This window comes from Hippocampus bargibanti, linkage group LG02, assembly GCF_051943395.1.
Source record: "Hippocampus bargibanti isolate YZ-2025 linkage group LG02, ASM5194339v1, whole genome shotgun sequence".
Taxonomy (NCBI): domain Eukaryota; kingdom Metazoa; phylum Chordata; class Actinopteri; order Syngnathiformes; family Syngnathidae; genus Hippocampus; species Hippocampus bargibanti.
Window position 1 is genome coordinate 4,393,308 of NC_142735.1, and position 14,310 is coordinate 4,407,617.

Below are 14,310 nucleotides of genomic sequence, written 5' to 3' on the forward strand. Positions count from 1 at the left end.
TTTGGCAAATCTAGTAAATACAGAGGTTTGTTAAAATAAACGTTTTTTTAATAAATATTCCTTATTGGCGTGTAAAAATTCCTTATTGGCTTGTATGGGTGTTGATCGTTCTTTGGCTCAAAATAGGATTTATCTTTTTTAAATGACCCAATTTCACCAAAAATAACCAACATTACACGCATAAATAATTGTATCTGTAACAAATGACCTTTGAAACGTTCAAACAAATTAAAATATCTGCATTCTTTATTTTGATACGTTACAGTTATGCAAAACATTCTGAGACCAGACACTTGATCCAAGTGCCTGCATAAAACAATTCATTTTGCATTGAATCGGTGTCATCTATATGATTAAAAAATATGAGTAAGTACGTTTCATTTTAGCACCTGTTGTCTTTTTGCTGTCCAAACTTCCGTTGTGTCTAAAGACAAAAGAAAATGGAAACTGAGGAGAAACAACAAATAGAATTACTGTAGTAAGCGCATACAGTACAACAATATGGTGTAATTGCTGCATGAAAATGTACCAGTTCACATGACAACATCATCAGTAAAAAAAGACACAAATGTCACGTGATCCCGTCGAGATCTGGTTTTGTTGTTTTGAAAACAATGGTAGAATGACATTGTTGTATGAGCAGACAACATGAGAAAGTCCAGCGACCACGACAACGCGTTCATGCAAAAGAAGTTATTGGAATTCAGTTAATGGATGAGAAGCGTAACACTCTTATTATTTCTTGAACGCCCTAGGTAATTATAAAAAAAATACGCAACGACGGCATAAAAGTCCGGCTTTTATGCCGTCGTTGAATTCCGGATTCAATATCATTTTCTCCAAGATAATTCAGAGTGTACGACACAAGCAAATGAGCGAATATAACAAATCGAAATGAAGTGTCAGTTTTTCGGTGCTCTATAAATTCGTTTTTTATTTATGTTACTACTTTTATTTCAAACCGAAAATCAAATCGGCAAAGTTGTCAAATTGTCTATTACGTACTCATTTGACATGTTGTTTTCCCCCCACGTATCTCGCTTGCCTCGTTTCAAACGTCTTTTTAAATATTTTCTTTATTTCATGCAATTCGAGTGAAGTAATAAACGGCAAGTGAACTTTAGCACGTATTTATGGTTAACTTTCAAATCGGTTCATCGAGTATTTTTTATTATTAGTTTTAAATTTCACGCTCTGTCTTTTGTCTAAAAATACTAAATCAAGAATAGCACGTTCAATTCCTTTATTTTAAAAATAACAAACAAGATTTGGAATTGCTCGTCAAGTTATTTTTTTTCTATATAAAACATTTATTTAGATATTTTCTCAAAAAAATTCGTTCGATCCTTCAAAATATTTGAAATAATTAGTCGTTTTTTTTTTTGTTTGTGCATGTGTGTGCGTGTGAGTGGATGTGTAGGCGCGCTCGAAAGAAGAAAATACAGTAGCAGCAAAGTTTACAAACACGCACACACGAACCGCGTGCCAAATATAGCAGATAGAAAAAGATTACTGTTTGTTTCGGAGCAGACTCCCTGAACGAACATGTTTGTTCTTTCAATGGTTCATGCTAACAAAAAGCAGTTAGGAAGTCGTGGGCTTGGTGTTGCGTTTCTCGTCCAAAATTGGGTGGGAGAACTCAAAATAAAGACACGATGCTTAAAACCCGTATCTCTTTTACTAAAACAGATTTTCCAGAAAAAAAATAATTTGTAATGTAATTAAAAAAAACAACTAAATAGAGTAGATGATTTAAATGTTTGAGCCTGTATCATTTTCGGTAGTTTTATGGTTTGTAAGGAGCTCAGTGGGATCTCCTCGTCACGTAACTTCTTCACGTAACTATTCGATTCATTTATTGATCTTCTGAACCGCGTATTCATCATTGGGGTCGCGGGGTGTGCTGGAACCTATCCCAGCTGCCTCAGGCGGTAGGCGGTGGACACCTTGAACCGGTTGCCATGCAATTGCAGAGCACACAAACGAACAACCTTTCGCACGCTCACTCTCCCACCTTGGGTCAATTTGGAGCGTTCAATCAGCCTCCCGTGCATGTTTTCTGTTATGTGAGAGAAAACCGGAGGACCATGAGAAAACCCACGCGGGCTCCGAGAGAACATGCAAACTCCACACAGGGAGGCCGGAACGGGGATTGAAATACACTGTGCTAACCACTCGACGACCGGGCCGCCCGCGTAATTATTCTGATTTATTCAATTACTTTGAAAGCATCTTGGCGTGATAGTGCAGCTCCCTTTCTCTCGAGATTTCGACCAATGGGAGACAGTGTTGGAAGGCTGTCACCGGAACTGTAACACACCGGTAGGGACCTCAACATCCAGACTCATCGGTAAGGCAAGGCCAACAAACAAAAACATCGAGTCGACGAAAATGCCAATTACATGTTGAATATACACACATACAAACATTTAAATAGTCGAATTAGTGTAACAACGGTGAAAGAAACGTGTGGGTTTTACATAATTGACAGAAATGAAATTCGGTTGAGGTAGTTTTGATGGTGTGCTCAAATACAACATGAACATAGAAATTATGAACGCAATAATTCTAAAAGATTGTTTGACAATAAATAGTCTTATTGAGTACGCCGTATCATTTATTTATTTTATTATTATATATTTTTTCGACTGTACTATCTCCGATTATCATACAATGTGACGTCGTGACTGACCAATCAGAAACTGGTTTGCCCTCGGCTTTCCACCAATGGGAGGCGGCGTTGCGAGGCTGTCAGTCACAGGTAAAGCAGGACAAAAAAAGGAAAAAAAGTTGTCTGAAAAGGGCCGGAGCAAGAAGAGCGACCGAGCTGACGGCACAGCTATGCGGAGGGACAGCATCACGCCCGCGGATTTTCCAGCGACTTGTTCCCGCGGGGATGCGAGCCAGAACGTGGTACTTCAAGCGGAGCTCAAAGTTCATCCGCGGATGATCTGACCCCCATCCTTCCCATTCGACCAGCTTAATCGTGCCACTTAAAAAATACAATCTGAACATGGCCGTCCGTGGCAACTCGCTCATGCCCTTCTCCATCCAGGCCATTTTAAACAAGAAGGACGGCGGGAGACACTTGCCCGATTTGGACGTGTGCTTCTCCAAGACGACTTGCTGGAAAATATTCGGGGACGTGCACTCCGCCTCCGGGGAACCATCCGAGAAGATTTACGACTCTGACTCGGGACTGAGCGATGACACCGACGCCAAGCCACCGGGGGTCGCGCAGGGCCTGAAACCGGAGAAATGCGCCGGGACGGCGTCGGACGTCCCGGAGGAGAGCCAGCCGGAGGAGACGGACCACGAATCTGCCGCTGTCGAGAACACCAAAAGTGACAGTGACCTCAAGAACGCCGCAGGTAAGAGCGAGAATTCTGCATGTCCGCTGAAATTAAAACACATTTGATCATTTTAAGGGTATTTATTCATAAAACGCGTCCGTTTGCAAGATAACAGTTTTATAATATCGCCCGATAAAAAAAATAGCAGCGCTTGATAAAATATGACGCCGTCTATAACATACATGTAAAATCTCACGATTTGGTCATGAGACTCCCGATTTTGACCACAATACTAACAATACTCACTTTATAAAGCAACTGTTAACGCAATATACAGACAGTTAATTTGTAAGGTGAAACAAAATAAAATGTAAAAAACAAAATACATATTTATACTAATTGAATGTACAAATAAACAATGAAAGCATGTTGTGTTTTATTTACTTCTAAATTACACTTTTGTAATGTTCACATTATTTTAACACGCACTACAGAGTCGTGCGTACGAAAACCTCCCGATTCATGATTTCTGAAACTTAACATGTATGCTCTAAGAAATTAATTTAAAAAGACCGTTTTTTGCAATTACTGTGATATTTTTTTGTTAAGTAAAACGCTTAACGTCTTTGTGCTGCGATTAATTTGTGTAAGCATACCAAAGACCCGCACAAAAAGTGTTATTTACAATGAGTAAATGTGAATGATTAAAAAAAAGGTAAGCGATGGCGTGATGATGAATTATCCTGCAGATTTCAAGCATGTCAAATATTTGTTCGGGGATTCTGTGATCCTTTGCTATAAGTGTAATTCAGATATACAGTATATGTATAGTATGTGTGTGTGTGTTCATCAGTATTAAATCTGGCCATAATATTGAAAATGACATTTTATGCATGACTATATTTGATTAAGGCGGTTCAGAGTTCCCTGTAACTGGACCACATCCAAAATAATCAGATGCATTTTGCTATGAACTCTCACATTCATCTCATGATTACCCTTTGACCCCCCTACGCACTGAGTTTGAATGATTATTTGGTTACCCTGCCTATGCAATCCTAAAGTTGATCATAAAACCTAACAAAAAACAACAACCTCATATACTATAATGGGTGTTTCAGTTCTCTTTACTAGAATCATCTTTAACTTTTAATTCCTCATGTAGAAGTTTTAAGTTATGTCTCCCATCCAGTAATTTAAATCATTATAATAGTAATAGAAAATATACTTGTGTTATATTAAAAAAAATCTGGTTTATTTTGGATGATGCAAATTATGATATAAATGAGTGTGCTTTCAGGCATATACAATGCAAATAATGTCACTTTTAGTAGAATAGATGAATAGCAGTGCACTTTAAAATGTTTTAGTCCCTATCAGAAATAGAGTGATATTGTTTGATGACCCAAAGCGTCACCCTATTCAAAAACGGTGTCTTCAATGGACAAAAATGCTTTTATTAAAAATGATGATAATAATAAGGACACTGAACAGTCCAGTACTGTGCATGTATTTTTAAATGTCGGTTACAAAGATTGTCAAAATATGTTGCAAAATGACTTTCTAATTTGTTTTACATGATATTGTCCAGAAATACTAGTCTACTTACTCTAAAATTTCGACAATAAGAATTTTGGTTCATATTTCATTCTTCTAAAGAAAGCTTATAAAGAAATACAAAGACATTTAGAAAACCCTCAAAGACACCAAATGCTTAATATTGGGGGACTTTATATTTGGGATTCACAAATTAAAACTCTTTTTCTTTAACCGGTATAGTATAAATCAGTTGAATGCTGGAGAGGTCATGTAGTCAAAAAGTGGCGTGGAAATCATTCTATGGAATTGCTGATGAGGGAGCACATTTGTTAGTGATTTTTTTTTTTTTTTATTAAAAGAAGCAGGTGCACTGTGGTAGAACCAACCACGCATAACAAAATTACAATGTTTAATATATGTGTTCATCCAAAAGATTTTTTGGTGTAGTTTAAGCACAGGTGTCAAAGTCAAGCAGCCACGTCGCATTTTGTGGCTAAAGAAAGTAAATAAGGTGTGGCTACTTCCTGATTCATGCTACACGCATTTCAGTTTGTCAGAAATTCTGTTTACAATTTGCTGTTTGTCTTCATTTTAAACACATATTCCACTCAGCCCTTTTCACCAAATCCCTGCTAAAATACAATACTGATCTGAATTTAGGATTTTTCAAGAAAAGAGACACTGTTATTTGAATGTATTTCTGTTTTGACCACTTATATGGATGCAATCGCTGTCATGGCATGGCAGTGAACTCAACTCAACAATCTGGCAAAGTGAACAATTCACACTGTTTAATGCAACATCCCCGTCCCCGTTGACATTAATTTTAAACAAAATGTAAATTAAAAAAAAATACTGTTATGTATTTAAAACAACCAACAAGCTTTGCCTAAGTTAAATCCATCTTGCTCAGTCCGATCAATGAATCCAAATTGCCATTGCCAGTTTTATATTTATATTTAAAAACAAAGAATGGGGCAAAACATGGAGACAGACAAAAGAACAGTGCTCAGAGGCATATATTCTTCATCCTGTGCAAAGAGCAGATAACATTATTCTAGCAGTGACCGTCTCGTTTTACATCTCTGCAATATCACTCCCTCATACTGACTCCAGGTAGCACAAAAAGTAGTGGAACCATGACCATTAAGTTGAGGCAAAAAAAATACATGGCAGAAATAGTTCTGTATTTTTTTCGCTTGTGAAAAACAACCATTTTTTTTTTGTTAAAAAATGAGATTTTATCTGGTAACAGGCACCATTGTATTTTGTATTTGTCACAATTCCCCATGACATCTGATTTCAATGTCTATTTGTTGCAGTAATCGTCAATAGTAAAATTTTGTTCAGGAGTGGCGTTATGGGTCGCAGAATGTATTTTTGATACATATTTATTTTTTTCTAAGCACATCATAACATTTTTTTTCATTGACCCAAAAGCTGGCACAACCACAACATTTATAGCTATGATTAAAAAAAATCCAACTTTTGCTAAACCAAACCTATAATTCATAATTATCAAGACGCGATACTATACAGTCTTACATAATATATTATGGTTGTTCTATTATGATTATTGCCTGATGGACTTGAGGGAAAAAAGGCAAAATAAAACAAATGGACTCAGAATCGCCACAAAACTCGAGAAAACATTAATTGCACCTCTGATGACTAAAATAAAAAAAAAAATGACCACTAGTATAATCCAATGACGATACATTTTCGAATATGTATAATGCCCAATTGCCTAATACTAAAATGTGAGTTTATGTCAAACACATTTTTTTTTACATATTTGGAATTACATCCAGGACCAACATAGTGCGTCAATAATCCAATGATCAATAATTTGACTTTTGTCCAAAAAACTGTCACCAAAAAAGTTGTTTAGTAGTTTTATGCCATGCTTGAATGGCAATTTTAAACAAAAGGACCCTTTGCACCGGGGAAAAAACAACAACACACAGTGGTTTTTGTTTACTTCAAAACCTTTACTTTTTGGTTAGGATAGTGGATCTTAATCCTGCCACTGAAAAAAATACAGTATTTTGCGGTGTATAAGGCACACTGTTAAATCAGTTGTGAAAAATTACTTCACATATAAGGCGCACGGGCGTATAAGGCACAGGGTCATCTTTTGAAGAAAATCAACGCTTTTGGGTGCACCTTATACACCGGAAAATACGGTGCAGGCAGAACATTTGAGTGGCATTTATAAGGTTTTGTCCTGTAGTATTTTATTTACTGTATTTATTTACAGAAGAATAAAAAATGATGTATTTTTAAAAGAGCTAATATCGACTGATTAATCAGGCTAGCCAATGAATTGGTTGTAAGTCAAGGTGGTATTATGAAAATACTGTATGTGTACCGTAGTTTCCAGTGTATAAGGTGCACCGCAGTAGAAGGCGCACCCCCAATGAATGGTGTAGTTTCAAACTTTCTTAAATATATAAGGTGCACCAGACTATAAGGCACACCACTTCAATGAATGAAAATAGTTTTTCAAATATAATATATAAATATATAAAAGTTTTCCAACCATAGTCAAGGTTGGGCTTATGCCCTACTTCTACAATAGAGGGAAATGAAATGCCCGTCTCAGCACGATGGGGGACAGAGCTTTCAGCTGCTCTGCCCCTAAACTCTGGAACTCACTTCCTCCCAACATTCGTAACATCGATTCTCTTCCCACCATCAAATCCCATCTCAAAACCCAACTATTTAAAATTGCATTTTCTGTGTAGCTCTTTCTCTTGTTTCTATTTATAATTGTATTTTATTTATTGTATTCTACTTTTGATTGTATTTTATTTATTATAGTACCTACGCTTGTCTGTGACTGTAAAGTATCCTTGAGAGCTTTGAAAGGCGCTTAAAATGAAAATTATTATTATTATTAGTATTATTATTATTATAAGGCACAGGGTCATCTTTTACAGAAAATTAAGTCTAAAGGGTGCGCCTTATACACTGGAAAATATAGTAACTCATTCACTGCCAGACAATGTGCAAATATGTGTCCAATCCAGTGCCAGGGTTTTTGTCATTGTCAGTCAAATTCTAACACCCACAGAATATTGAGTTTTAGGACTACATAAACCAGGGGTGTCAAAGTCATTTTTTGCAGCGGGCCACATTGTAGTTATGGTTTCCTCTCGAGGGCCGTTATGAATTTGGGGAACCCATTAGAATGTTTAAATCCCTTCAAATTTTACTTATAGAGCACACAGCAAATTAATGAATAACTCGTTTTCAAATCTGAAGTCAAGAATAATGACTTTTATTGTGGTTGACATCCAAAAATATGAAAATTTGGCTCAGATTTTAGCAATCATCATGGAATTTCACAAGTTTGATTTGCTTTCGCGGGCCGAAAAAAATGATGTGGCGGGCCAGATTTGGCCCGCGGGCCATGACTTTGACACCTGTGACATAAACAATCAATGCAGCGTTAGAAACCTTTCTTCAGAAAACATTTTATTTCGAGATTACTTGGAGTTATCTGCATAAGGTGTATAAGGTTATACACTGGAAAATATGGTATTGTTATGAAAAATTATATCTCTGCACACTCTGCACATTCAATCCCGAGTACTTATTTAAAGGACACCATTTTTTGTGTGTTGGCCTATTGACAAAATGGCTGCTTAAAGGACAACGACACCATTTTTTTGTTTCCTAACTGACATCAGAAAAAACGTTTTATAGCATCTAAAATACCCAAAACATGCAGGCTGATATTTTTAGTCAAATGCAAAACACCAATAAAAATGACTTAGTGTCCCAAAACTACTTCAAAATGACCTCGGAGAAGCCGAGATTCAGAAGGTCCCGCCCCCTTGTTCGGGACGTCACGCCAGGACTTCTTGCCTTTCTCTCGAATCAAAACAATGGCTTCAGATTCGGAGAAGATGCTTTCTTGTTACTCATCCAGTTATGAATATGATTCAAATAGTTCTGAAGGAGAAAGCATAAATATTTGCAATTGTTTAAAGAAGTTCTTCCGGGTCATTTTGAGGCATCAGGGCTGATGTGTAGCGTCCCAGAAAATGCACAAGATGGCGCCCAAGCTCCGTTGGAAATGGGCTGATTTGTCTGCTGGGAATTTGTGTCAACTAGTATCAACTAGTAGTCTTGGTGAAACACACAACGATTCACCACCGCGTTATTGATGTGTTTTACTTCTAATGTCACCATCAACATGGAGTAACACGAAGTTTTCAGACCAAACAAAGTACCCAAAATGCATTGTGTGTCGCTTTCTTGGTCAGGGGCATTCCAGACGTCACGTCAGGCATCGTCATCAACTTGAAAACAAGACTTCCTGAATATTCAGCGCGAGTCTTAAAACGTAAAATATAGCTATATGCGGTGGAATCTTTTTAAAATACGCTCAGTAGAAGTCATTTGAAGCCATTTTACAAATTATGGACACAACTTGTCCGGAGGCGTCGGTTGTCCTTTAAGTAGAGTAAGTAAAATGAAATGTATTATTATTAGTAGGTAGCTATCTATTAGCTCGCTAGCTAACTTTTTATATACAGTATTTGAGTTACTCTGCGGTTGTGTGAACGCTGGCGCATGTGGCTGCCGCTGCTCACCCACAGAAAAACTTATCCTGTGACTGTAAAGTGACCTTGAAAGTTTTGAAAGGCGCTTATAAATGAAATGTATTATTGTATTATTATTATTATTAGGTTGCCCACCTATGTCGCTTTCACATATGCATCATTTGACGTCAAAGCCTCCTAAATTGCTTTTATGACCTTCCGTAGACTGCGGCCGCCCCTCTGACGAGAAAAGCGCCGAACAGCCCAAGGCAAGGAAGAAACGCTCCCGGGCGGCCTTCTCCCACGCGCAAGTCTTTGAGCTGGAGCGCCGTTTCAACCACCAGCGGTACCTTTCCGGGCCCGAGCGCGCCGACCTGGCCGCCTCCCTCAAACTGACAGAGACTCAGGTCAAGATCTGGTTCCAGAACCGACGCTACAAGACTAAACGTCGCCAAATGGCCGCTGACCTGATGGCATCCACGCCGGCCGCCAAGAAGGTGGCGGTCAAGGTGCTGGTGCGTGATGATCAGAGACAGTACGGTCCCGGGGAGGTCCTGCGGCCTCCGTTGCTGTCCCTGCAACCGTCCTACTACTATCCGTATGCGTACTGCCTCCCTGCGTGGACACTCTCGTGCACGGGAAACCCGTGAAAATAGAGCGGACTCTATTTATTTGCAGACTTTGTGTTGTTTTTTTTTTTGACATAAGGAACTTTGACAGCTCTTTCTTTTTCAACCAAAGTGGAAGTCTATGATGGGACCTAATTGGACATTTGTTCATTTATATATTTACATCCTACCTCTGCAGTGATTGATGGTTGTTTTTTTTTTTTTTGGGACTTTTCATTAAATTGCAAGCTGTGTTTATTCCCCCACTGCCCTTTTCTGTCCTATTTTCTCGCTGTCTTTGTAAAGGTAAGATATTTCAGCACTTTTTGGGAAGCATGTACGCGGAGGGGAGAAAAGAAATTTGCAAAAAAACAATTCAAATGTAATGTGTGCTTGTGTTTTGGATGGTACAAATAATAATATTAAAACATATCAGTTTACTATGATATAATGGAATTTTATTTTAAGGCTTTTTTTTTTTGGTTCTTTTGAAGCCGAATCCGGGTTCAAGGAAATAAAGATGAAGAATGTTGAAGCAAAACTAGCATTGCATGACAAAAGTAATAAGCAAGAAAACAATAAATAAGTAAATAAATAATAATAAGCAAGAAAAAAAAATCTGACGTGAAAATGATGAAATGAGAAGAGAAAAAAAAGCCTTACTTTGGTTTGGCTGCCATTTTGATTTGAGGATTCAATTTTAAAACAAGCCAAAAAAAAGTTTTTATTTTGACATTTTTGGTGTTCGTTTTCATAATTTTTTGTTTGGATTCAACATTTACAATACATATTGATTTATATAGTGTAGGGGTGTCAAAGTCATTTTTTGCCGCGGGCCACATTGTAGTTATGGTTTCCTCTCGAGGGCCGTTATGAATTTGGGGAAGCCATTAGAATGTTTAAATCCCTTCAAATATTACATATAGAGCACACAGAAAATTAATGAATAACTCGTTTTCAAATCTGAAGTCAAGAATAATGACTTTTATTGTGGTTGACATCCAAAAATGTGAAATTGTGGCTCAGATTTTAGCAATCATCATGGAATTTAACAAGTTTGATTTGCTTTCGCGGGCTGAAAAAAATGATGTGGCGGGCCGGATTTGGCCCCCGGGCCTTGACTTTGACACCTGTGATATAGTGCTTTAACAATAGATGTCGCTGTAAGTGAAAAATGACTTTATTTGGATGCAGAATCCACTTATAATTGTACTACTATACAGGATTTATTCAATATCAAATAACCACAAGTATAATATGTTTCAATTTAAAGGACAACCGACGCCTCCGGATAAGTTGTGTCCATAATTTGTAAAATGACTTCTACCGAGCGTATTTTACAACGATTCCACGGCATATAGCTATGTTTTACGTTTTAAGACCTGCACTGAATATTCAGTGCAACAACTTTTTTTTCATTCATTCTTATAGTCCGGTGCGCCTTATATATGGAAAAAAGTTTGAAAATACACCATTCATTGAGGATGCGCCTTATACTGAGGCGCGCCGTATACACCGGAAATACGGTATGATCGGCAACAAACCCTGTTCGATATTTATTTTTTACCTCGGTTATGCTTTAAAAAATATGCAAGAAATTTGTTTTCGATGACATGGGATCGTTAAATATGCATAATTCGTTTGAACATGTTTAGTCTGATTCTATAAGCTTGATTATAAGTAATACTTTCCTGTTCTCCAAATCACCAGGAATGTTTAGCAGACTGAAATATATTGTTTCCGATCAAGCACAACCTCCATCCACAGCAGGACTTGGCTATGGTAAGTGTCACAGAGGAACCTGGACAATGCAATGTATTCAAATCAATGAATTGAAAGTATTTTAGTTAAAACATTTGAAAACCATTACCCATCATTGTGGCTCGGCAGAGTTTTATGATAAAACACCAGCTGGGACCAAAGTGGTGAACAAAAAAGACTACTTTATAAACAATAGAAGGACATGTCTGGTCAAAGTGGGAAAGCCAAGAGAGAAAGGAGCACCCCTTTCACCTAGTTTTATCATACAGCAGTGATGACATCATCTCGACCAGGCCTATCAGCAACGAGGAGGGTGTTACATGGTATTAGACTGAAATGAATGCTACAGTGCACCCTATAGATGCACAAAGTCTCTTTAGTCTATATACATCCATATGGACTAAACTAAACATGTTTACGGATGTGTATAAAAACGTTCTATCACTTTCCTCTTCAGAACTATTTGAATCATATTCATAACTGGATGAGTAACAAGAAGGCATATTCTCCGAATCTGAAGCCATCTTTTTGATTCTAGAGCAAGGCAAGATGTCCTTGTGTGACGTCACGAACAAGTGTGTTTTGGGTATTTTAGATGCGATAAAACATTTTTCGGATGTCAGTTAGGAAACACAAAAATGGTGGTGTCGGTTGTCCTTTAAAGTGTTTGTGTTATCTCATAATGACAATTGGGAAATTCCGTATTATTGCTGTTAATTAATTAATAATAAAAAACATCCAAGTTCACACACTTTTCTTTAATGGCATGCAAATCTTGTCAATGTCTTCACAAAGTGGTGACTATAATAAGCCTTGTTATGGACTTCAGATCAGAAAGCCTTTAATAGTCCCACAATGAGGAAATTTGCTAATCAAATTTGTACCACTGGTTCTCGTTCTTCTGCATTCATATACCAAAGAATGAAAGTCTTATATGCAGAGGGAATTATCTTTAATGTGAATGGCAGCAATCAAGACTTGGGGGAAAAAAAAAAAGATAATTCATTTCTCCAGACAAAAATAACTTACAGCATTTTTGCTGCAACAATCAATATGATTGCATGGTCTTCACATTTTAATTCAAAAATTTGAGACCTATAAACACTCGCAAGATTTAAGTGCAAGTCACAAGGGATAATGCGGGTGCTTCTTGTGGGATTTTAGGCTTTAATTCGTCAAATATCAGCATGAATCAATAGCCCTCATTTTCAACATTCTATTGAGTGACATGTTCCAAGCAAACTGAATTACCTTTTTTCACCCACTCCTAGGCCTTCAGTAGTGCTACATCTGAATCACTCCACAGGTGCGAGTGTGGTGTGATTTACGCCACGTCCACTAGAGGGTGGCGTTAGCCAGGAAATAACTTGTGACTTGAAGAAACTTAATAAATACTGTTATTAAACTGTTCGATTTTTCATATGAACGTGTGGAGTCATGATAACCGCATAAAATTGCATTATTTGCTATTTTTGCTAGCTTTGGAGCTGACCAACCTTAATCATGTCACGTCAGGAATCGTCACCAACTCGAAAACAAGACTTCCTGAATATTCAGTGCGAGTCTTAAAACGTAAAATATAGCTATATGCCGTGGAATCTTAAAAAATACACTCAGGAGAAGTCATTTGAAGTGATTTTGCAAATTATGTACACAACTCGTTCGGAGGCGTTCGTTGTCCTTTAAAAGTCTGTCTTGAAAATGGCTGATTGATTGGAATAAACCTCCAATCAAATCAATTTCTTCTCCTCCTTTAGCCATTGTGGGTTGACAAAAACACTATTAAATCAATGCAACAATATATTTGCTTATGCAGCTCGCTACAGATACAGTGTGCTAGCTCTGGCCAGTATGCTCTGATCGCTAGAGGCTATTGATCTTATGATTGGCTAGTGGTGAGCCAGTCATGTGGCTAGCCAATCGACACTTATTTTTATGCTCCAGAGCCTGCAGAACTGATTATGAAGGCGTCCAGGTAGATTTCTGACCCTGGTAACAAATGATAGCTGAAATGTGATTGGTTAAATGCTTAAATACGAAAACACACAAATGGAAGCAGCATAACAGGCAACGGGAGAAAAGCAATGAAATGAAGCTGAAAGACAATTTGGAATTATTAAATAAGAATTCATGGAGAAAATATAATTCACAATAGTCTGTGATTCAGATATTTTAGGCCAGCAGAGAAGGCCTTGCAGGCCCTGACGGCCCACCACTGATCGCAACTATATATCAACTACATGCACTACATGTGCCCGTTCATGTACAGCACACAGACGCCCTCACTGTTGATTCTGAACGCGTCGGTCAGATTTCATACAGCCTGGCGACCCAAGCTAGCTGAATTCTGATTGGATTAAAAACTCTGACCTAAAACTACAACACTGAAAGGAGCATAACCAAATGGATATAACATCAAGAAAACAGTATGTAGAATAATTATATATATATATTTAGAAAAAATACTTTTTTTAATGAAATTGACCTTTATTATAATTATGATAATGATGTCTGATTATGTTAGGCCAGCAGAGAAGGCCTTGCTGGCTCTGACGG

At 37.5% G+C, this 14,310-nt stretch overlaps 1 protein-coding gene across 1 annotated transcript; it reads left to right on the forward strand.

Annotated features, from left to right (window-relative positions):
• The first annotated feature begins 1,470 nt into the window (after positions 1-1,470).
• On the forward strand, positions 1,471-10,438 carry nkx3-2 (NK3 homeobox 2). Its single transcript, XM_089021509.1, has 2 exons — positions 1,471-3,371; positions 9,611-10,438. Exons 1-2 carry the CDS (start codon positions 3,014-3,016, stop codon positions 10,033-10,035), a joined length of 783 nt encoding a protein of 260 aa, XP_088877635.1. The 5' UTR covers positions 1,471-3,013; the 3' UTR covers positions 10,036-10,438.
• Positions 10,439-14,310: the final 3,872 nt, after the last annotated feature.